Genomic DNA, 24,132 nt, shown 5'->3' on the forward strand with positions numbered 1-24,132 from the left:
ATATATAATGTGACATTTTCTACACACTTTAAATCAATTTGAAATTAATGTATAAAAACAATCACTCGGAGTTCAAGATATTTTTAGTATATAGTGTGTGTACTGAGGATGTAGCAAGAAAATTTTTGACTCCGGCTGTGAAAATATGGAGGCGCGGGAGCAACGCTGCAGTGATATGATGATACATTATAAATTTTTCATTTTTTAATAAATAAAACTATAATCGCTAAAATACCAAAAATTATTACAATACAATCTTGTAATAATTCTAATGTTCAAACAGTGGTTTGAGTGAACAAATTTAATAATATAAAAAGTGAAAAATTATAATTTACGGATGAATTTTTTAGATATAAAATCAATAATATATTTAACCAAATCTATATTATAAGTTGAGTATCGATGTTCTATAAATACATAATATTATATTTTTAGAAAATCGGCAAAAAACCAAAAAATTATACTTAATAATATTAGCACGAGCTAAGTTAAATACTTGTTATTATACATATAAAAAATTAAATTAAATATATGTAATATATACATGTTCGAAAAAATCGACTTCGGGGATCCGTTTCTGTTTATAATTAATTTCACAAATGGTCACGAATTAACTCGAGTCCGCAATAATAGTTCTATGCTACCAATTTCCAATTATTAACCAGATAAGTTTTTTTGTGTTTCGTACAGATTCACAGTTTAATTGGAAAAGTCTATACAAATAAATTTCTATTTTATTCTTGTTTAATGAGTATTTTATGTAGTATATAAAAAATTGTTGAAAATAATTAATATATTTAATATGAGTATATTAGTAAAAGAGTAGAAGAAATACTATTATATGAGCTAACTGCACCAATTTCTCGTGAAAAATCTAAAATACATAAAATTCCATAAAAATATTAATAAACTAATATACTTTTTATTTTTTTTATAGCAAACACATTTTATCCCTATGTTATAAAAGAGTAAGTCTTTTGTGAGACGGTCTCATGAATTTTTATCTGTGAGACGGATCAATATCGATATCCACAATAAAAAGTAATATTCTTAGCATAAAAAGTTATAATTTTTCATGGATGATCCAAATAAGATATTCGACCCACAAAATTGATCCATGAGACCGTCTCACAAGAGTTTTTGTGGTTATAAAAACTCGAACATATTTATTTTTTTTGACAAAGAGTTTTATGTCTGATTTTTAAAAACACGAAGTATAACATGTTATTAATTTTTTATGAGGTTTTTTTTGGTTATTACTCGCAAAGAATGTTGACATACTTATTTTATTTTGGACCGAAGTAGTAATTATTAAGATAAATTATTAAAACATCTACCCGTACATTTATCTGGGCCAATAAAACAAATTAGAGAATCGATAAAAGGTCCATTCCGAATGGCCCACAAGAAAACATGGAGCCCAATTGAAAAATAAAACTCACCTACTTCCAAAAAGGAAAAATCCAAACTCACCCCCGTTCTACATGTAATTACAATTTTAGCCTCGTACTACAGTCACCGTCACTGTACCGTCACCGTCACCCAAACGAAACACACGTTGCGGTTTGTCGCTGAAACGGAATCAGAAATCCAAAGAGGAAAACACCTGTTGTCTTCGTTCCTCAGTTTTTCTCTATCTATACATACACGCAGACATATCTATCTGTGCGTTATATAAAATATATGTATATGTAAGTGTCAGTAGTGTGTATAGTAGCTAGAGAGAGAGATGAAGGGAATTATGGGTTGAGTGCCATAAAAAAAGCTTCTTCACCTTTGCCTTTCCAACTCCCTCTCTTTTTAATGGAAAATTCTCAGTGTTTGAGGTTGTTGGGCGGCTTCAATTAAGGGGGTATACTTTTTCTCTAAGTGGGTTATTGTGGAAAAGATAATCTTACTTGTAGAAAGAGAGAAAGAGAGAGAAAGTGAGGATCATCATTGGGGATGGCTTCTTGGAAAAGATAATCTTACTTGTAGAAAGAGAGAGAGTGAGGATCATCATTGGGGATGGCTTCTTCTGGTCAGGGGCAGAGCAACTTCGATCTGTCTTTCAAGATCTTGCTCATCGGAGACTCTGCTGTCGGCAAAAGCAGTCTGCTTGTTTCTTTCATCTCTAATGTTGTCGACGATCTTTCCCCTACCATTGGTAATGATTTTGTGTTTATCTGGGATTTCTTGACTCTGAGTTCTGCGTCGTGTTGTCTGGTTCATCGAGGTAAAAGGTTGTTATGTAGAGATTTTGGAATGTTTGGTTTTTCGCCAAAAAAAAAAAGTGTTGCCATAAGATTATGTTGATTATTCATGGGTTTGTTGGAGTTCTGTATTAATATGTTGATCCAGTTACTTAGAATGATAAAATTACTTTGATGTTTGGATGATTTGATAGGGTCTTTGGTTCCCATGTGTCCAAAATGACTTTTGCCAAAAATACTCCCTCATGATAAGTGGTCCACTTTTCCACATCTCCTCACTTATAAGCTGTAGATCGAAGTATATATGCTGGGAATCAAAATCTAAAACATACAAGTGAATGTGGTTGATATTTGATACCATCTTAATGAAGTATGATGGGAATCGCATGTGCTTAGTATTGGGAAATAAAGACTGGTTTTTGCTTTTCTTATTAAATTTCTTTGTATCTTGCTTAGGATGGTGAGTAAAAATGTGATATGAGTAACTTCTACTGCTTCTTATTGCATTAGTGTAACCTAACATCTGCTTTAATCTTAATTCTGTGTCTTGTACAATCTTTGAGTTGAATTTTGTTTAAACTTCCGGTAGATGCACAAGATATGTTGAAGCTGTTAGTGCACGAGAATCAATGAAATGAAAACCACGTCACCCGCATTTCTTGCTTCTGAAACTCCTTGAGTTCGTAAAACTCATGTTTTCTTTTCCTTTGAATCCATAAGTGCATAAAACTATTGCAATATTTTTGTTGGTGGTATGTTTTGGGTTGTTTGTAATATTTTTGATGATTTAACAAGCCATAAATTTTCTATGTACTTACCTCACCGTGATGCGCCTAGGTGTGGATTTTAAGATCAAGTTTCTCACAGTTGGAGGGAAAAGGCTGAAGCTTACAATTTGGGACACGGGTAACGTAGCAAAATCATCATTGTTCTTTTACTTGAAATTTCCTTCAGGATTTTCCTTTTAAAAAAATATTCACATCAAAACGTCGGATCAAGAAACATGATTTTTCCTTCTTTGTAATGGTGGATTTTAATGTCTTTTCAGCTGGACAAGAAAGATTCAGGACATTGACAAGCTCGTATTATAGAGGTGCTCAAGGGATCGTTCTTGGTGAGCTACAGACGAACCAAAACGTTCTTGTCATTTCGATGAATTTTGTCTGTTATTGTTCACCGTGCTGATTTTCTCTATGAAGCAGAATCATTTTGTTTAGGAACAATTTGTTATTGTGTTTGCATATTTATGAATACTTTGGTTTAAATGCATTTTCCTGCTAGTTTTTGTCCTCGGTCATTCATTGGTAGCATCTGTTTTCTTTTTCCAGTTTATGATGTGACAAGAAGGGATACATTTAGAAACTTGTCGGATGTGTGGGCAAAAGAACTGGAGCTCTACTCCACCAACGAAAATTGCGTCAAGATGCTTGTCGGAAATAAAGTTGATATGGTAACTAAATGTGGTTTTGGTTGTTGGGAGCTTGTTCTTGTTTCTTCTCTCATCATTGGGTCTATTTCAGGAATCAGAACAAGTTGTGAGCAGGGAAGAAGGGCTTGCCCTGGGTAAAGAGCTTGGCTGTCTGTTTCTTGAATGCAGCTCTAAAACTCGGGTAAATGTGGAGCAATGTTTTGAAGAACTCACGCAGAAGGTAAGAAAATACATTTTACTTTAGTTTCGTTTTCAAGAATACAGCTCGAGATCTCGCTACGGCAATGAATGTTAAAGAGTTGAGTCGTGCACATAGAAAAAAGTGATTTAATGGTTCGTCTCACTTACAAGATAGCTTTCATTTTAGTCCGTTACTTCATGATAGAGGCTTGTTTCATTGAAGTACGGTCTATGGCCATTGTAGGATGTGCAGAGCCAGTTAGTCCCATTCGTTCACTTTTTTAAAAATAAGTCCTCGAACCTATCTAGAATTAGATCTATAAATGAGTCCACGACTCGATGTCAACAAAAAAAGGATAACATTGAGTTCCATTTATGCATGCTAGTGCACCAAGAACTTGCGATGCATGTGCATAGAATATAAAAAAATCGATAATTAAAATTTATTTTTGTAAATTTGAATTTATTTATAATATTTGTTTCTAGGATAATGAGATAGATATTTAAAATAATGAGATAATGGGAAAAGCATGTGGGATGTTTTTGAGTGAACACTTTACTTTTTTGCACCTTAATTATCATATATCTAGGAAGAATGATATGGACAAATTTGGACATCTATTAATTTTACGAAATATGGTTACTCTAAGAGGTTTACACATTATAATATTGTAAAGATGTTGATAATATTTTATACAACTTTAGTATTATATTATAATTATTAAAATATTAATTTTATTTATGGAACTAAACTGTTTACAAGTTATTTTTGAGCCTGCGATCTCGTGAATGACCTTGAGTTCGAGCTGGAGCTAAAAAATCCAAGCTTAATGGAAATTAAATTGATGCTCATGGCTCGACTCACCTTATACACCTGTCTGGAATGCACTTAACCGGGCCTTGGCAAATGTTTTTATTTCCAGATTATGGAGGTTCCTCGACTTCTTGAAGAAGGATCAACGGTAGTGAAGAGAAATATCTTAAAAAAGAAGCAAGAACAGCGGACACCGCCCAACGGTGGTTGTTGCTCCTCCTAGTCCAGGTGGTTGCTCCAAGAAACACTGTAATAATATAGTCTCAACGTTTCCCAACTCTGAGTTTCTCCTCCACACTTGAAGTTCAGAATTTGTAAATCTGATGACAAACATGCTTGTGATGATGCACTAGATATGTGTGCTGCATCTTGTATGATTCGATAGCTTTTGTAAAGTTGTAAACCAGTTTGGGTTTATGATCTCTATTCTCTGTTTGAAAGTTGATCGACTTTGCCCGTGTCACAACTCTGTCGATATTCGTGGCGCATTTTTCTTTGCTTAGATCTCCAAATTAGAGCATAAGCTCTCGACGTTGATATTTTTCATTCATAAATCAAAATTTTTAGCACAGGGAACATACAAGGATTTGGTTTTGGACACGGAAACAGAACTCCGGGGGAGATCAACTGTATACCAATTTCTAATTTTGGGATGAACAGATTAAGGATCAAAATGATTCCAAAAGAGGACGTTTAAGCCTTTAAACAAGTACTTAAAAATAAAATGAAATCTATCTAATATGATAGATTTTAGTTTCATGATTGAAAAATGTAATTATATGATATTTTTGTAAATAAATTTTTTAGACACATTTACCCTCTATAATTTTATCTAATCCAAAATTACTCTCTAATTTATTCAAATAAATGAATAGAAATATATGTTATTTATTAATTATATTTTTTGTGAAAAAAAAAATATGAAAATCACTTTATTTATCAAAAACTATATCTTAAAAAATTCAGCTTTTCATTATTATTTTTAAAGACCATTTAATTCTGATTTTTTCCCACTTTTTCACAAGCTATCCATTCAATCACTTCTACAAATCATTACTTATTTTTTTCACTCTTTTTCATAATCTATAGATTTAAACCCTTTTACAAAGCATGACCGTTTGCAAACAATCCTTGATCGGGCACCCTTGTTCAATAAATAAAATCAGTACCACTGTTTAACATACACATAAAGCAGAGGAAAGGGCACCATTGAACACAAGCTCATAAATTAGGCAAGTAGCCCCAGTTCATAAATAGGAACTCAATATCACAATGAAGAATCCTATCCACAATATCTTTCATATGGTCACACTAGAAAAATTTGCCAGAGACGCCTTTAAAAATTGAGTAAAAGCCTGAATCCTAAGCAAGCTATTTTTAGTAGTAGGGTCAATGTATAGATTAAGCACCTGAAGCCATTTCCAATATTCTCCTAGCATCAGTTCCCGCCTCGGCGAGTTCAGTTGGAGTCTGTGAACGCAATTCGTTAAGTAACTTGGTGGTTTAGAAAAAGAAAAGGATAAAAACCCAACTCATATATTACCTTCCCATCTATGTTTGTTGTCGTGGGAGAAGCTCCATGAGCAAGCAACAAGCTTACAACATTCCCATATTCACCTCTAGCAGCATGGTGAAGAGGCTAAAAGATGCGCCAAACGTGTGTTAATTTTAAAATACCATTATTTTGAAATTACCTTTTTCCACAAGCTAAAGCAGTGTTATGACAATCCAAACCAATAAATGGCATTACAGACTTACAGTGTCCCCATCCCCATCAACAGTTTCAAGCATTCTCTTCAAACGCTCTGGATCATTAGCATGATTTATAAGTTCATTTACTATATCTGAATGACCTGTGAATGAAAAGAGAATATGTAAGATTTTATGAAACAAGAATATGATAGGTACACAGAAGGTTGATCAACCCACCTCCTGCACATGCATCATGCAGGGGAATTCCACCATCTTCATCCTTTGCCTCCAAGTTGGCTCCCCTTTCCAACAAAAACTGCATAATAATACAATTATTCAGTAAAAACTTGAGAACTAAAAACTGAAATGAAAGTATCCTGGGTTCAGATGATGTGACCTGCACACATGTCAAATGCCCATACAAACACGTGAGATGAAGAACTGTGTCACCGTCCTCAACTGGTTCATCTATGCTGCCATTAAAATTATCTGCAATCCTCCATAGAATTTTGAACAAGTATTAAACCAAAATGAATGATTTTGCACAAATCTGGCAAATATAAGAGTCATAGCATGGCTGGAACCCACCCAATAAAAAATATCAATCCAAAAAGAAAAGGAAGTGAAACAATTACATAGTTTCAAATGTCAAAGTACTAGAGCCTTAATTATATAGGACGGAGTGCTTGACATCTTATTAGAAGCGATAATTGATGGTAAAGGTGCAACTAAATGCCTAAAACTCGTACAAAAATTCAAGCACCACAATACAATAATCCTTGCCAGTTGTTGCACCAACTCCAGAACCAAACATAAAAACTAGTAATGCCCAAGTTTTTCAAACAGTAGCTTAGTCCATGAGCCACATTCCGATCTCAAGGTGGCAGGAGCAGTTCGATAAATATTCGCCACCATATACTCACCATAATGGAATGGATATTTACTAGAACTAATAATCACCAACAACAACAGAAGATGTAAAATATGCTCCAGAGTTGACATCTCTTGGCCTACTTAAAATTAGAAAGCTAGTCACTAATCAACTAATTGTCTGAGCCACAGTCAAGACAGCAACCGCCAAATAATAACTTTCCAAGAACAAAACAAGAAAAGCCTCGAGCAGTCGAGCCACAGTTTTTCCAGCACTAAAGAAAGAGAACTGAAAAAAGAAGGAACTCGGAAAATTTCCAATTGAACATTTGAGCGGTAGCAAAATAAAATTCAATAACACGAATGAAATTTTCCAGATCATGGATCCCTGCATGAGTTAGGAAGCAAACTGCTACTCATACTCAGTTCCTACAAAAGGGTTGAACAAAGAACAGTGCGCATTACCAACAGCTACCGGAGCGAAATTAAAGTGTAGTTGAGTGCAAAGAAAACTCAATCTAAATAAAAACCCTTAATTTTCAAGAAAGCATATACTCTGTCAGCTTACTGCACAGCATTCAACCCAAGTCCCATGCTGAACATAGGCCGAGAGACTATGCTTAATATTGCTCATGAATCCCACAAAATTCATAGCAGAGTATCATCTGAATCGAAACATATTTCTTAGTTAAATTTTCCTGCACAACTTCGAAGCACGTTGTTGGCACCAGCAAACGAAATCAAAAAATGTGTTTAGGAAATATTTTTTTTAAAAATAGGTATATAACGTCTTTGGAGAGTGTGTGCGCACGCGCTTCATAAAATAGCGATTACCGAGGGCTATGCGGAGGGCGTTGATGTCACCAGACTCAGCGGCGGAGACGAGGGGACGGAGGTGTATAGGTGTTTCGGAGTGGTAGATGTCATCTTCTTCCCCAAACTCGACCCTTTCCTCTTCAAACAGACCGCCTTCTTCATCGTCGCTGCCGTCGAGACGACCATCCAGCACCGCCATCAACAAACGATTTCTCTTCAACGGCGGGCTTCAATTAGCAGCCGGAGAAACCCAGGGTTGGATTAAAAAATAGGTTATAGTTTAACTAATATTATATATTATTATTATAGTAAAAAATATATTTAATTATTTTTATTCATATTTTATAGAAAAANATGTTACGTCTCACAAACAAAACAATACTTTAAGGTAAGTATTATAGAATTGATGTACTTCAACATATATGAATCCTAACATATTGGATTTAAGTTTTACGATATTTATCTTTTAAAAAAACGATTAGTTTTATTTTGAGACTGTATTATAAATTTATATTTGTGATGTGAATCGACTTATTCATAATTATCATGAAAATAATATTTTTTATATTAAAATAATATTTTTTTTAAATATATTTAATTATTTTTATGCATATTTTATAGAATAAAAAAACTTTACCGCCTGAAACAGAGCTGGTTGGGTTGGTTTTTAACTCTTCGGCGAATTGCAGGTTCTTGTGATCCAACGATTGCTTAGGAAAACCTCCGCGAACCTACATGGAGGTCAGTGTGCTATGATCAAAACTTACATATCTACTCAGTGAAGCGATTTGATTTTGACTATGATGTTTCTTTATTCTTGTTTACCTGTGAATTTCAGAGAAATGGAGATGGAGGACTGCTTGACCTTGATAAAATAACAGATACTCTTGAACCAGAGGATACTACGACTGGTGGCCTTTTTGTACCTGGAAAGGATAGAGTTATGTTCAGACCTCCCGAGAAGAAATCCATTTTAGGTTTGATTCACATTTTCGTGGGTTTAAAACTGCTCTTGTTCTACCGTAATCATGAGTTTTACAAGTTACTGATTCAGTATTTTAAAACATATTTGAAATGCAGAAAAATGAGCTGCTCTTTTCCTGAAATTAGATCAATTTTGTTTTTTCCACCTTTATAGAATCTTATTGTTTCAGCTGTGTTGTATATCTTATCCGATGGTCATTAGTTTTGTTACTGAGCAATTCCAATCTGAATGTTAGGTCCACTGATTTCTGCTTGTATGCGGTAACTTCATTTGCACCAGATAAAATTTGACTGAAATTGGGGAACTTGTTTATTTTTTGATGTTGCATCTTTGGAATATTCTTGCTACCTTTTCTGTCTATATTGGCTTTGCCACCTTGTCTCGTCACTTTAGCTTTGTGTTTACTTGTCTCATATTCTTTCCTTGACTGCAGTCTGCGGCTGAATTTTCTAGTTGAGCAATGTTTATTTGACTATCGATAAGCATTATATCCCAGTGTGTTATTATGATAGGGCTCGATGTCCTCGCAAGGAAAAAACGCGAGGAATTAAGCATGGAGGGTGCATTTGTGGTTCCGAAAGACCGGGTTGCTTCTATTGCAGCATCTCTTAATGAAGAAGATGAAATGTCCCTTCATTCAGGAATTGATGAATTGGAGAGTAACGTGTCTAATGATGTGCACAAGTATTCTAACAGACGATACCGTGAATTAGCAACAAGTGAAACGTCTAATTCAGGTAGCATATCGTGTTTTAGTATTGTTTTAAGAATCTATTGAACAAAACCAAGCGTCAATAAATACATAACTTTAGAATTCTAATGGTTATACTTTCAGAGTCTAGATATTTTCGTAAAAGATTCCATGAAACATTGCATTCAGCTATTGTCTCTTAGTTCTGTACTGAGTTCATTTTTTTACTCAACAGTCTGTCCCTTGCATTTCAGGAACTGTTGTTACTGAAGAAATATGTAACAATGAAATGTATGTAAATCGCTGTGCGGATGATCGTGTTAAGGTTTGTACTACATGCCTCTGGCACTGATTCCCTGTTTTAATCTTTATTCACATCATCGAGTCTTCAAAGTATATTATGATGTGATAGTTTCTGAGCCCGAGATGATATCTCAAACTGCTGTCTTTTAGCAGTAATTTAACTAGTAGCATCAACTAAGGGCACTACTTGTGTCGGAGAGAAATAACAGAATATTTAAAGAGTTGTCGGAGACGGTGGACGAAGTCTGGGAGAAGATCAAGTTCAGGGTTGCGAGTTGGACAATTATTATTAAAGACTTTAATCATTTGTCTATTTCAGATTTGATTAGAGATTGGAAATTTGTATGGGCATGAAGATAGTAGGGTAGTACTTTCTAAGTTGTGCTACTTTTTGTTGTGCGGATTACTCATCCGCTATTATTGTAAAACTTTATCTATTAATAAAATTTAGTTTCAAATAAAAAAAAAAAAAAAAAAAAACTCATCTCAGGCCCCAGAAACTATCGTGGTACCGTAATGAATTCGTAAGGCCCGGAATTTGGTTTCTTAATCTCGAGGATGATTATCATATCTTTATTTTTGTTGATAATATTTTGTTATTTGCCATTTCAGAATTTAATTTTATTCCATCACGATGTTCACTTTTTATGGAATTCTGATTGGTTACTATATATTAAGAATAAACGTATGTTTTACGCTACATACTGTTTGCGTATTTTCTTTTGGCATGACAAGAAATACTAGCATGCTTTGGAGCTGCTGATATACAATACTAAATGAAATATCACTGAATAAACTAAGTCATTGAGGTGCTGAACGTTGACTTTAACTAATTAGGCTGTCAGTTTTAAGGCCAAGAATCGATGTACTTTCTAAAGTTTGCTTGTGTTGTCACATTCATGAATTCGTGGTATCTTGCAGCTCCTGTAATTTAACATTTGCATTCTGTTTTAGGTTTCGGCTAAATCCACTGGAAGGTCCAGGCAAAGAAATCCTAGTTCTGACCCGGCCAATTACAATAGGAGTAGAAGCAAATGTGGGGAAGAGTGCGGAAGCTCATGTAATGCCGGTAGAAATAGACATGGTTTTGTCAGGGAAGGGAGGACTCACAGAGAATCATCTCAAAGTCGTGAGAGAGTTCCGGGTGAAGATTATGGAAGAAAAAGATGTAGACATGTCAGTTCTAGGAAGTCTCCTGGTATCTCTACTTTGTGACCTGAATGATTTTGCTTCTTAAATCAAATACATTGAATTAAATGTGGTTTAGAGCATGACATAAATACGTCAACATTTAGATATGATATTTCATGTGAATAATGTACGTGAATATAATGGAGTTATTTTCGTGTTTATTCCTTTTTATTCTTAGATAATGATGTAATCCGTGGCAGGCAGATCTGACTGGGATGATGGACGGTGGGAATGGGAAGATACTCCTCGTCGCAATGGTCATAGTTCTAGCAGCAGGCACCATCGACCTTCTCCATCCCCCATGCTTGTTGGGGCCTCTCCTGATGCAAGACTTGTTTCTCCGTGGTTGGGTGGGCGGACCCCCAATTCTACTGGTAAGTTTCATACCATTCCGTTATATTTTTAAGTTGCACATTGGAAATTGGAATTATCTTGTCTGGTTTCTCGGGCAAGATTTTGTGCGTTATTTGCTAATAAGTAATCAAAGTTGATTCTTCACTGAAGCTGCTGCATCTCCTTGGGACATAATTGCCCCGTCCCCTACTCCAGTTCGGGCATCTGGGTCCTCTGTTAGGTCTGCAAGTTCCCGTTATGGAGGGAAATCTAATCAGGTTGCATTCTCTGCAAATAAGTTGAAATCAGCAGAGGTAACTCATTTCGTCCTTGTTTTAGTTTCAAATTTTCTTGATTTTTTCTGGTATTTAGTTTTAGTTTAACAGATAGATCGGATTCATTTGTTTTTTACTCATACCCTATTTTATGATTATAGGATGAAGAAGATGGCTTGGATTATGGATCTGAAGATCAGAATCACGAGATATCAGAAAGTATTCGCTTAGAAATGGAGTATAACTCTGATCGTGCATGGTAATTGAATTGATTATATTTCTATGAAATGTGTAGTCAAATATCATGATATGTTTTGTATAGAAAATCGCATGATCACTGATAACTGGAATGCATTTGGTATATCAACTCAATTGCCTAGACGATGGATGCAGAATCTAACCGAAGTTAAAAGACTCGACAATGGATCCTTTCAAATCATGAACCGAAACCAGTACCCTCTCTGAAAAATCAAAACCGGAAATTTGAACTTATGGTGTGGTTCTTGTTCCTAAAAATAAGAAACCGGAATTGTAAATTAATCATAGATTTTGAGGTTTTGTAGTGCACATAGACAAGTTTTTATAAATTGAATTTACCCTTTACTTTGTTTCTTTTTCAATAAAGACTAAATAGGAACAAGAACTATAAAATAATCTTAAATTTTAAGGTTTTGTACCTTACATATACAAGTTAAATTATGTAATTAAATTACTCGATTATATAAATTAAACTTACCCTTTTTTATTTTCAATTTTCAATAAAGACTAAATATTAGAATTATTTTTTGATATAATTGTTAAATAATTTGTTTAATTACCGCTTTTGTTGTACAATTATTTTTTTATTGATAAATTTAAAAAAATAAATTTTAATTCAAATAGGTTCAAATTGAGACCAAACCAAAATTGAAACCGCGAAAAGTCAAAAACGAAACCATATCCAAACTGTTTGGTTTTAGTTCCACCTTTCATAAAAATCGAAACCGTCGGTTTTAGAACCGTGGTGATAAGAAATGGATTTGAAAATGTGCTAATTAATTTTGATAGATAGTCTATTACTTTGTTGCTTCATTTAAAAAGAAATTGAGATAAATGGGCAATCTAATGAATCACCAATCTTTTATTATGTAAAGGCATGAGACTAGAAGAGCTCTTTAAAATTCAATCTTCACCTTTTCAATCCTAGTTTTTGTTCACTGAGTTACTTTTGGCTGTATTGTCTGTGAATATGGTTATTTTGTTACCTATGAGTGCTTTATTTTTGTCTCGTAATGAATGGGGTGCTGTCTTTTTATAGGTATGACCGAGAAGAGGGTGGGACCTTAAATGATGCAGATACTTCGTTACTTTTTCTCGGTGATGAGGCATCCTTTCAGAAGAAAGAGGCGGAGTTGGCTAAGAGACTGGTAAATTTACAAGGCATTAGTATGATGTAGTCTTTTTTAGCAGCATTAAGAAGATTTCTACCCAGACATTACTTTACTCCAAATTCTGAAAGTTTTCAAGCAATATCAAATTATATCACACAACTGAAAAGAATATTGTCTATGCTTGTTATACATTCAGTTTGAGTTAATTGTCAATAAGAGGAGCGTATACTGTGTTTCTTTGTATTTGATTTGTGGTAATGATGTTATGACCAAAAATGGCTAATAGTACTAGCATTCTAGTAGGGGGATTTTTGACAATTTCTGGATCTTGTGTATATATGAAATTTCTATTTGTAATTTTTTTTTTAAATGAAGTAAAAATGCATTACGAGTGAGATGGGGGAGTGCTTTCAACCGTTGTGGTTCTGCTTTTGGGTTTCAGTGGCACATGCCAGGTATTGGGGTTTTCATATCTGATTCCGGTTTAGGAAATAGGCCTTAGAAGATAATTTTTGACATACTCACTTTTTATTTTTTGGCATCAAGTTTTTAGAAAATTAACTGCCCTGAAAAACGCATTCTCAATGTTGCTGAGGTTACTTATGCAAATGGTGTTGTATTACTTGTTTTTTTAGATTGCTTCGTAGAGCATTCAATAGAAAATCTCTGAATTTGTTCCCATGGTGATATGTTCCATTGATTCACGTTTTATCCACCATCTGTCTGGTTTTCATGTTTTGAGCCTTTTTTTTCAATTGAATTTTAGTTTCATAGCCATTTATTTCCTTAATGACAGACACGAAGAGATGGAAGTAAGATGACGCTGTCTCAGAGCAAAAAACTATCACAACTCACTGCTGACAATGCTCAGTGGGAAGACCGCCAACTTATGAGATCAGGGGCTGTCAGAGGGACAGAGGTGCAAACTACCTTTGATGATGAGGATGAACGAAAGGTTATTCTTCTTGTGCATGGTAAGTATCAAAATTATCATATTGTAGTTCATGGCATGATTATCATAGATAAAAGTTTTTCTCTAAGAGGTTTTCAATGTCTCTCGATTCAGATACAAAGCCCCCTTTTCTAGATGGGAGGATTGTTTATACTAAACAAGCTGAGCCTATCATGCCAATAAAAGACCCTACATCAGATATGGCTATAATATCTCGAAAAGGATCAACTCTTGTTAGGGAAATCCATGAAAAACAGAGCATGAACAAATCGCGGCAGCGCTTTTGGGAGCTTGCAGGTTCAAAACTAGGTGAGATTCTTGGTGTCGAGAAAACTGCAGAACAGGTATGTCAAATTAGTTTTGTGAAGATAATGGGTTAATTTTTTTTAATTAAGCTAGTATCTAAAGGTTTTTCCATCAATTATTAGATTGATGCAGATACTGCTGTGGTGGGTGAACAAGGTGAAGTTGATTTCAAGGAGGATGCCAAATTCGCACAGCATTTGAAGAAAGGTGAAGCAGTGAGCGAGTTTGCTAAATCGAAAACAATATCTCAACAAAGACAGTATTTGCCAATATTTTCTGTACGAGAGGAATTACTGCAGGTTGGAAAACCATTATCTGTCTGTTTTTCTTGACGGCTTTAAGATATAAGAGGTCTTCAAACTTTTCTTGAGTAATGAGTGCAATGTTAATTAGTAGTTGTATTTAAGCAAACTAGTAGAAGATTAGACAATGTTAATTCTTGACAATTCGCATACCTGAACTCATTATCGAATAATTTATTTGCTCTGTTGTTTCGATTGTAGTAATTTTCTTCTATTTGGAATTGCCATTTTTTTACAAATGTCAAACCTAAACTCATTATTCTTTATAATTTTCTATCTTTAATGGTAATCATCTCCTTCCTATTTGGCACATTGTTCACAAATGTATATTTAAACTCATTGTTGTATGATTTATTCACTCTATTGTTTTGATGTCATAATTTTCTTTCGACTTGGCATTGTCATCTTTTACAAAGGTCAAGCCTGAAGTCAGTGTCTGTATTTTTCTCTCTACCTTTCTAACGGTAATTATCTTATTCCTATTTGATCCATTGTTCATAAATATAGGTGATTCGTGAGAATCAGGTGGTGGTAGTGGTTGGGGAAACTGGCTCTGGAAAGACCACACAATTAACTCAGGTTTGTTAAAACTTGTTGTGGATGAATCTATTTTTTTTCTCTGGTTTGACGAGTGCTTCACCTTTCTCGTGTGTATTTATCTTTTTGGGGGTGTGCATTTCTTAAAATATTTGGTTCCACGTCGACAACTTATGTATGACCATTGGCAGTATCTGCATGAAGATGAGTACACAAGCAGCAGCATTGTTGGTTGCACACAACCAAGGCGTGTAGCAGCCATGAGCGTGGCCAAAAGAGTGAGTGAAGAGATGGAAACTGAGCTTGGTGATAAAGTTGGATATGCGATACGGTTCGAGGATGTGACAGGACCTAATACGGTTATCAAGGTAACACCTTGTACATTCCTTCAACCTTGGTTCATAGAGGTCTTCATTTGCTTTAACAAGATAAATTAGTGTTTGGTGGATGACATTACCAGATTCATGACAATTTAAAACAGGCATGTTATTCTTGTATCTTAACAATGAACTTTTCCATTTTATCCACTAATATGTGTTTTACTTTTATTAATGGCTACAAGGACAAGCAACAACATTGCTAAACTGTTGCACCTAGTTTAGGATAAGTGGCTGGACCACTGATTGGTTTGATGTGCTACAACGTATTTATAAATAAGACTAATTCTCACCTCTGTTGTCACAATCGTGAAGCCTGATGTTCAATGATCACACTGGTGGCTGTTGAGCTATATGATCTATATTTATTTACTATTCTGTTAGTCTAATGTTCAATGGTCACACCTGGTGCTCGTAGAGCTTTGTAATTAATGATTTCTTACTTTGCAGTACATGACTGATGGTGTGCTTTTGAGGGAGACACTTAAAGATTCAGATCTGGAAAAATATAGGTGTTTTTACTTAAAAAATGGATTTCAAATTATTTGTCTTGTGTATGTGATCCTTTACCCTCTTTACGTTGATTGTGTAGGGTCATTGTGATGGATGAAGCCCATGAACGATCCTTGAGCACAGATGTGCTGTTTGGCATCCTCAGGAAAGTTGTGGCAAGGCGCCGCGATTTCAAGCTCATTGTGACTTCTGCCACTCTTAATGCTGAGAAATTCTCAAATTTTTTTGGAAGGTATATTTTGCATTTAATTTATACTGAAGTCTGGATTTTTGTTTGCTAACCATTCCTACCCGATTTCATTCTCCATGCAGCGTTCCTGTATTTCACATTCCTGGAAGAACTTTTCCTGTCCAGATCTTGTACAGTAAAACTCCTTGTGAAGATTATGTTGAAGCTGCTGTGAAACAGACCATGACGATCCACATCACTAGTGCTCCGGGTGATATTCTCATCTTCATGACTGGTCAGGATGAGATCGAGGCAACATGTTACGCTCTTTCAGAGCGCATGGAACAGTTGATTGCCTCAAAAAAGGATGCCCCAAAGCTCTCAATCCTCCCCATTTACTCCCAGCTCCCTGCTGATTTGCAGGCAAAGATTTTTCAAAAAGCTGAAGATGGTGCTCGGAAGTGTATCGTTGCTACCAACATTGCGGAGACATCTTTGACTGTTGATGGAATCTTCTATGTTATTGACACGGGTTACGGTAAAATAAAGGTATATAACCCCCGAATGGGAATGGATGCTCTCCAAGTATTTCCTGTTAGTCGTGCTGCTGCTGATCAGCGAGCTGGGCGTGCTGGAAGAACTGGGCCAGGGACTTGTTATCGTCTTTATACCGAGAGTGCCTACCTAAATGAAATGCTTCCCAGTCCTGTCCCAGAAATCCAAAGAACTAACCTTGGCAACGTTGTTTTGTTGCTCAAGTCTCTCAAAATCGACAATTTGTTGGATTTTGACTTTATGGATCCTCCTCCTCAAGAAAACATCCTAAATTCCATGTACCAGTTGTGGGTCTTAGCCGCTCTGAACAATGTTGGGGGTCTTACAGACCTCGGTTGGAAAATGGTTGAGTTTCCACTTGATCCTCCCCTCGCCAAGATGCTTTTAATTGGTGAGCAGCTCGAATGCATCAATGAGGTTTTGACAATTGTGTCGATGCTGTCAGTACCCTCTGTTTTCTTCAGACCTAAGGATAGGGTTGAGGAGAGTGACGCAGCAAGGGAAAAGTTCTTTGTGCCAGAGTCAGACCACCTAACGCTCCTCAATGTGTATCAGCAATGGAAATCTAATCAATATCGGGGTGATTGGTGCAATGATCATTTTCTGCACGTAAAAGGGTTGCGTAAGGCCAGAGAGGTGAGATCCCAGTTGCTGGACATTTTGAAAACTTTGAAGATTCCACTTACGTCTAGTGGCCCTGATTGGGATATCGTGAGAAAAGCCATATGTTCAGCTTACTTTCACAATTCTGCACGTCTGAAAGGTGTTGGGGAGTACATCAACTGCAGGAATGGAATGCCATGCCACTTACATCCAAGCAGTGCCATATATGGCTTGGGTTATACTCCAGATTATGTGGTTTATCACGAGTTGATACTTACAACGAAGGAATACATGCAATGCGCTACAGCAGTTGAACCCCAGTGGCTAGCTGAGTTAGGACCCATGTTTTTCTCGGTAAAGGAGTCAGATACATCAATGATAGACCATAAGAAGAGACAAAAGGAAGAGAAAACTGCCATGGAAGAAGAAATGGAGAACTTGAGGAAGGTCCAAGCCGGTAGGGAGAAAGATAGCAAGGAGAAGGAAAAGAAGAAGAGGGCCGAGCAACAGCAGCAAGTTTCTATACCTGGCTTGAAGCAGGGGTCGTCTACCTATTTGAGACCAAAAAGGCTCGGTTTGTAATATATGAAGGATTGTCGATTATATTTAGGCCACGGGTTCTGTTTTTGTTTTCAATTAACATGATTATATTTGACTTCTAGTCAGTTTTATAGCCCGAGGTTTGTCTTGTCTTCTCTACTCTACGGTGAGAACATGAGGAGCCCGTGAGAAGTGTGGGTTTGAGGATAAAACCAGAAGAGCTTCATTTAAAACTCTGAAATATAAAGTGCAAAACAATTGAGTGAGTAAAATAATTTTGGGGACCAAAGAATTAACATTGATGAATGCTGCCTATTTTTCAATCTACTTTGATTTTTCTTACTTTTCCACGCGACTTGAGTGAGGATTTGTATGCGGATGGGTTAGAATACTTTACGTTGGTTCATTCAGTGTCTCTGTCTCAAAGGCAATTACTAAAAATTCATCAGCAAGGTAGGGGGGTGGCTGAGGAAAAAGGATTGATGGGTGATCGTCCGCATTCGTTCTAAGGTGAATTCATTGTATGATATCTGGTAGAAGATGTGTAAGTATGTGGGTAAGGTCTGGAGAAGATGAAAATATCGAATTGTGATNTGTTTTCATCTATTAATGGATTTTAAAATAAATTGAATAAAAATGATATTTAACCTACATTTTTTAGAATGAAATTTACAAATAAATTGAAAAAAATGAAATTTAACCTACGTTTTTTGGAATGGAATTTACGTTTTTTAAGATAAAAATTTACATTCCATTTTTTGTTTGATTTATCTTTTTTCAGCAATTAATGAATTTTAAAATAAATCGAAGAAAAATAAAATTTACACTTTTGATCAAAATTTTATAGTTCTCTAATTTTTTAGTAATTCTTATGAGAGACGGTCTCATGAATTTTTATTTTTGAGACTGATCGACTTTTAAAACTAAATCAAAGGAAAATAAAGTTTACATTCTTGTTCAATATTTTATAGTTCTCCAATTTTTGAATAGGTTTTTTGTGAGAATGTCTGATGAATATATATATACATGTGACAGGTCAACCCGTTCCATTTTCGGAGTGAAAAACAATTTTTTTCATGATTTAGATCACTATAGACACCCGTTTCACAAAATTAGTTATATAACAACCGCATATGAGTTGTGTCGATATTTATTTTTAAATTGAATAAATTAATATACATGAAGGAATAATAAATTTGAAAACAAAAACATTCAATATGCTAAATCGAAATCCAATACTCGTGCTTCCTGCCACAGAAACAGGAACAGGAACCATCTTCCAGGAATTGTCTGCAGGGTTGAATTTGGCAAGTTTACGCTCGTTTCTACATTCCACGCAACACAGCTTCTTTCCTAGTATACTTGACCTACCTGGCTACCTCCCATAACTCAGAGCTTCCCCTCATATCAGGACTATAGACATCAAAGAACCTCGAGTTTTCGATGGTGAAACTTGACCTATCTCCCATAACTCAGAGCTTCCCCATAAAGCCACAGGCGGGGCATCCCCACCTTGGGCGCCGCAAAGGATAGAAAGACTCGCAAAGTGGTACGGTTGAGTAATCCTTCATATCAATCTTTCTTAAATTTAATATTAATTAATTAATAAACTGACAATAAATTTAATCATCAATTAGCCATAGTATACGTGATTTAGTACAAATGAAATGAATTAATCATAAATTCCTTCTATCTTCCAACTTTCGAAGACACGAAAGAATCAAGTTTTCGATCTAATTATAATGAATGATGGATAATGAATGTAAATCGACAGACTATATTAACAACGAATACACAATTTCGATGCTAAAATTCACTCATCAAAAAATTGAAGAACAAATCTAATACTCAGTAATGGCAATCAATCAAAGAAGAGGTGGAGAAGACGATGACTTCTTCTTTCGTAGAGAAAGGAAACTTCGACTGATCCGCGAGATCGTCTTCCTGGGCTGGAAGATTAAGGTCTAAGGACAAAAGATTCCTCGGCCTTTTGACTTCTTGAGATTCGCCGTGGCTACTACTTGCCACCGCCTGCGGCGGAGGAATAGGCCTGTGCCGGCGCATGTGGCCGCCTAACGCCTGACCGGAGGAGAATTCAGCTCCACACAATGAACATTCATGGACCCTACATTTGCTTTGAGGAGGAGAAGTGCTGTCGAAAGCTGGATTTGAGAATGGAAGCGAAAGAGTTGATTCTTGCTTGTTTCTTGATAATGGCGGCTTCTCTTCTAAGGAAAGCATTGGTTTATTATTGGGTTTTTTATGGCTTGATCTGTGGCCGCCCAAAGCCTGGAATGAAGGGAAACTTTTGTTACAAGTCTTGCACTGGTAGAGCTCCACCGTGCCTGTATTCACCGCCTCTCGGGGCTGCGATGATATTCGGGATTCTCCTCCGGATAACAGAATCAAGCAGTTAGCCATGTATTCCTCCTCCTCATCCGCACTACTCGGCGTGAACTCGCCTGAATTATCAGAACAGCTGGAGAATTCGACACTCATTGTTCCACCGCCTCCGAGCTCGGCCGTGCTATATGAGCTAGCGGCCAATATGGTCAGTGCGAGCGGGGAGGAGGGCCTCGGCCGCTTGCTGCGTTTCCCCTTTATCATAATCATTTCTTGATCAACTTGCATGATTCTAGCAGTGCGCGCTTTTATTTCCTTTCTTCTTTTCAGTTTCCCTTATGGGAAATCACTGAATCTGAGGCTGACGAAATTTAATTGCTATAATGAATAGAATTGAAGGATCTTGAGGCTGAATTTCGGCTACAAGTTAAAATGTACAAGTTTGTTCTAAAGTAGAAAACCACAATATGGAGGATATGTACACATCAATATAATATGTCGAGGACGTTTCTTTGTGAGATAGATATTCGAACAAACTCAATTCGTGAAGTAATATTTTTTTTATACAAAAAATATTATTTTTCATGATAAGTATAGATCAGGCCAACCGATCTCATAGATATAGAGCCATAAACAATCTCACTAAGTTATATGCTCTTGAAAAAAAATATTGGTGTAGAACATATAAGATAGGCTAGGTTGATTGTAAGTCAATCAAATCGAGCACCATTGTTAATTTGATTTTTTTTATTTTATTTTATTGTTTCATAGCTCATTACGCGTTTCTCGAGCTTGTTGTTATTGTTGTTGTTCTTCTTATTATTATTATTATTATTATTATTGAATATACCATACAATAATATATCGATTTAGTGTTGCACTAATTACACATGAATGAAATTACAATATATATAATTGTTCTGTCATTAAAAATTAATTCGATACTTATTCATACTTTAATGTATACCATCTATTTTTTTAACCTGATTTTGAATCAAATATTTATATTGCCAAGTTATTATGATATATATGCAATATAGCACAGAATGTGGCATTAATTTTCCTTAAACAAAACTAAAAAAATGGTAAAATAAGTAAGAATTGGTTGGATAGGAAGCAAAGGGATTGCTTACTTTTTGGGATGGCAATTGGATTCCTTGTGGAAGATTAGAGTGAAAGGCTGGCACCGCAGAATTTGCGCTACCTTCACCACCCCACTACTTATTCCTCTTCGGTTTTTTTCCTACCTACATATTTTATTTAGATTAGGTCTTCTCATATCTTCACATATTTATATTCGTGAGATGATATCAAGAATTTATATATACGAGACGGGTTCATCTGATCCATACGTACAGTAAAAATAATGATTTTAACATAAAAATAATATTTTTTTTATGTATTCCAATCCGACCACAAAATTGACTCATATACGGTCTTATATAAGTTTTTGTTTTTTTTATTTATACATTAGTTATTCATAATTTTATTTACAGCTTAGGTCTAGCAATCTGAAGTGAGATACAATGAATTTCGGGTCTATAGAAAATGTAAATATATCTTGAGAATAATCTTTCATGATTTGGATCTGTTTTCTCAGTTAATTTCTCCGAAAAATGATCAGTTGAATTCATAATTTTAACTTGTAGGAATAATAAACAGCCACTTCAATTTTTGTCGTTTATTTATTAAAAAAATACCCTATTTATGAATTTTAAGACAAATAAACACAAATAACGTTAAAAGTAAAAATTTACGGTAAAAAGTACAAATCTCAAACTCACAAAATATATTAAACTATACACTCTTACAAAATTTTCTCCACTGAATTGTATTTTTCTTCACAAATTGAGAGACATATTTATATGTAAGTAGAGTTGACTTTAAATCATTATTATGAAAAAAAAACTTAATTACTAATATGATAATGATATTATTAGTGATAATAATTTGTGGGAGAAATATAATTCGATCGAATTATCCCATGCCGGCCGGCCACGTTTCTCAATAATGCTGAAAACTATAATTTTTAAATAATCGGAAAAAAAATTCTACGTGCACTCCAAGACTAACACAAACTATGTATCTTTCAATTTCCCATTTTTGTCTAATTTTTTCATGAGAGTGCTCACGTAGTCATCATATTAACTTAAAAAAATGACTACAATTATAAATATATATGTATATATATAGTAACGAACTAAAACTTAATTTCGACAACATAAAAAATATATATGTATATATATATAATAGGAACCAAAATGTCAGTTTTTTCTAATTTTTTTAGTTCAAATTATTTATTTAATTAATCTGTTTAGGAGCCAACTACATCGATCGAAGTCCACATTATTTATTTGATGTGAGATTCTCTAANGTAATAAGAATTAAGCTGTCATTATATATATAGTATATTTTCAATTTGAATTATATTTTTTTTCTAATTAAAAGCTATATTAATATATTTACAAATGGGAATGTAAACGATTTACTGCAAATAGAAGTTATTTTACATCACTTTTGGTTTAACTGGTAATGCTATATATGGAGAATGAAATAGGTTAATTATATTCCCATGAGAAGACATTTTCAGAAAATATTTCATCATGTTAAATATAATTATTATTACTTTTTTGGAGTATAGAGAAGATAAATATAAAACAACGTTATTTCTGACCAATTTTAAAAACTTTAGAGACCAAATCACCGTAGGAATAAATTGAGAGACTGAATCGAGAATGAACCCTGACTAAATAATAATTAATTGAATGATTATTGATGTGTAATTATTATTGGGTTGTTTTGTGATTTTTCTACTTATAATAACCGAAAATTGAATAGGTATTAAATTTAAAAAATAATTCTCTGTTGTAAAATTTTGTGAATATTGAATTTTTCTAGTTAAGTAAAGCAGAGAATTAAGAAAATAAAAATTGTCAAGTTATTTTTAAACCAAAAGAGCATATATCAACAAATAACAGGCAAACATCAATTATAGTCTATGAGTAAACAAAATATTGGTTTCAACCAAAATAACAGACCTAAATGAATTAATTTGAAAATTCGGTTCGGAGTTGAGGTGCAATAAATGTCCTTATTATGTAGAGCGATTGAACCATGACGCTTGGGTTGTTGTGCGCTTTAAAATATTTGAGTTACACCATTACCACCAGCTATATTTTTTGATAAAGCGGCAAACGTTTGGTCCTACATTCGGTTTAATCGGAATTTCGGTTTAATTTTTTACAATATAAGTTAATTCGGTTCGATTTCAGTTTTTAATATAAACTTCAGTTAACCTAACAAACTAAATTTTTATAAATAAAATTAATATTACTAAATTTTGTAATAAAGTTTATAAGGATATAAATATAACAATTTCTAATAAAATTTATTAGATAAAAGTGCTATAATTAAAAATATTTTTAATAAATAAATTTTTTCCCATTTTTATATTGCACTTTTTTTTATTTAAAACATGATTATTTTTAAAAAAATTCTACAATTTCGGTTAATTATGTTACTGATCGAAATAATCGATTTTTTCGATTTGATTTGTTAGGTTTTCGTAGTAAAGTTCGCTTGGTTTGATTTGTCAAAAAAAGTCCGGTTAATTCGATTTTAGAAAATTAGGTTCGATTTTAACTGAATATATTACTGTCTTAACACAGGATGGTTCAACATAAGTACTTATAAATCTTGGCTCCGCCCTTGTACATCGGTATCGATAACTTGTCTAGTACTACACTGCTAGAATATAGAGAGTTGGATAATTCCATATTATTAATACACCGTAT

At 34.5% G+C, this 24,132-nt stretch overlaps 4 protein-coding genes across 4 annotated transcripts; 2 read left to right on the plus strand and 2 right to left on the minus strand.

Annotated features, from left to right (window-relative positions):
• Positions 1–1,527: 1,527 nt before the first annotated feature.
• Positions 1,528–5,088, plus strand: LOC140956415 (ras-related protein RABC2a-like). Its single transcript, XM_073413149.1, has 7 exons — positions 1,528–1,924; positions 1,988–2,146; positions 3,030–3,098; positions 3,241–3,306; positions 3,521–3,642; positions 3,713–3,841; positions 4,725–5,088. The coding sequence occupies exons 2-7, from the start codon at positions 2,008–2,010 to the stop codon at positions 4,836–4,838; spliced, it is 639 nt and encodes a 212-aa protein (XP_073269250.1). The 5' UTR covers positions 1,528–1,924; positions 1,988–2,007; the 3' UTR covers positions 4,839–5,088.
• A 708-nt stretch (positions 5,089–5,796) lies between these two features.
• Positions 5,797–8,249, minus strand: LOC140990983 (uncharacterized). The gene is made up of 6 exons (XM_073460882.1): positions 8,012–8,249; positions 6,705–6,796; positions 6,545–6,623; positions 6,374–6,468; positions 6,159–6,254; positions 5,797–6,085 (listed from the first exon to the last, which is right to left on the minus strand). The coding sequence occupies exons 1-6, from the start codon at positions 8,190–8,192 to the stop codon at positions 6,017–6,019; spliced, it is 612 nt and encodes a 203-aa protein (XP_073316983.1). The 5' UTR covers positions 8,193–8,249; the 3' UTR covers positions 5,797–6,016.
• Positions 8,250–8,620: 371 nt separating this feature from the next.
• LOC140991343 (pre-mRNA-splicing factor ATP-dependent RNA helicase DEAH7-like) lies at positions 8,621–18,152 on the plus strand. Its single transcript, XM_073461255.1, has 17 exons — positions 8,621–8,734; positions 8,832–8,970; positions 9,491–9,715; positions 9,924–9,994; positions 10,927–11,170; positions 11,364–11,537; positions 11,668–11,810; positions 11,933–12,030; positions 13,069–13,177; positions 13,938–14,115; positions 14,208–14,437; positions 14,522–14,698; positions 15,209–15,280; positions 15,430–15,606; positions 16,066–16,127; positions 16,208–16,360; positions 16,441–18,152. Exons 1-17 carry the CDS (start codon positions 8,729–8,731, stop codon positions 18,035–18,037), a joined length of 3,855 nt encoding a protein of 1,284 aa, XP_073317356.1. The 5' UTR covers positions 8,621–8,728; the 3' UTR covers positions 18,038–18,152.
• Positions 18,153–19,648: 1,496 nt separating this feature from the next.
• LOC140956325 (zinc finger protein ZAT5) lies at positions 19,649–20,796 on the minus strand. Its single transcript, XM_073413040.1, has one exon. The coding sequence runs from the start codon at positions 20,624–20,626 to the stop codon at positions 19,844–19,846; it is 783 nt and encodes a 260-aa protein (XP_073269141.1). The 5' UTR covers positions 20,627–20,796; the 3' UTR covers positions 19,649–19,843.
• Positions 20,797–24,132: the final 3,336 nt, after the last annotated feature.

This window comes from Primulina huaijiensis, chromosome 13 (genome assembly GCF_012295235.1).
Source record: "Primulina huaijiensis isolate GDHJ02 chromosome 13, ASM1229523v2, whole genome shotgun sequence".
In the NCBI taxonomy this organism is placed as follows: domain Eukaryota; kingdom Viridiplantae; phylum Streptophyta; class Magnoliopsida; order Lamiales; family Gesneriaceae; genus Primulina; species Primulina huaijiensis.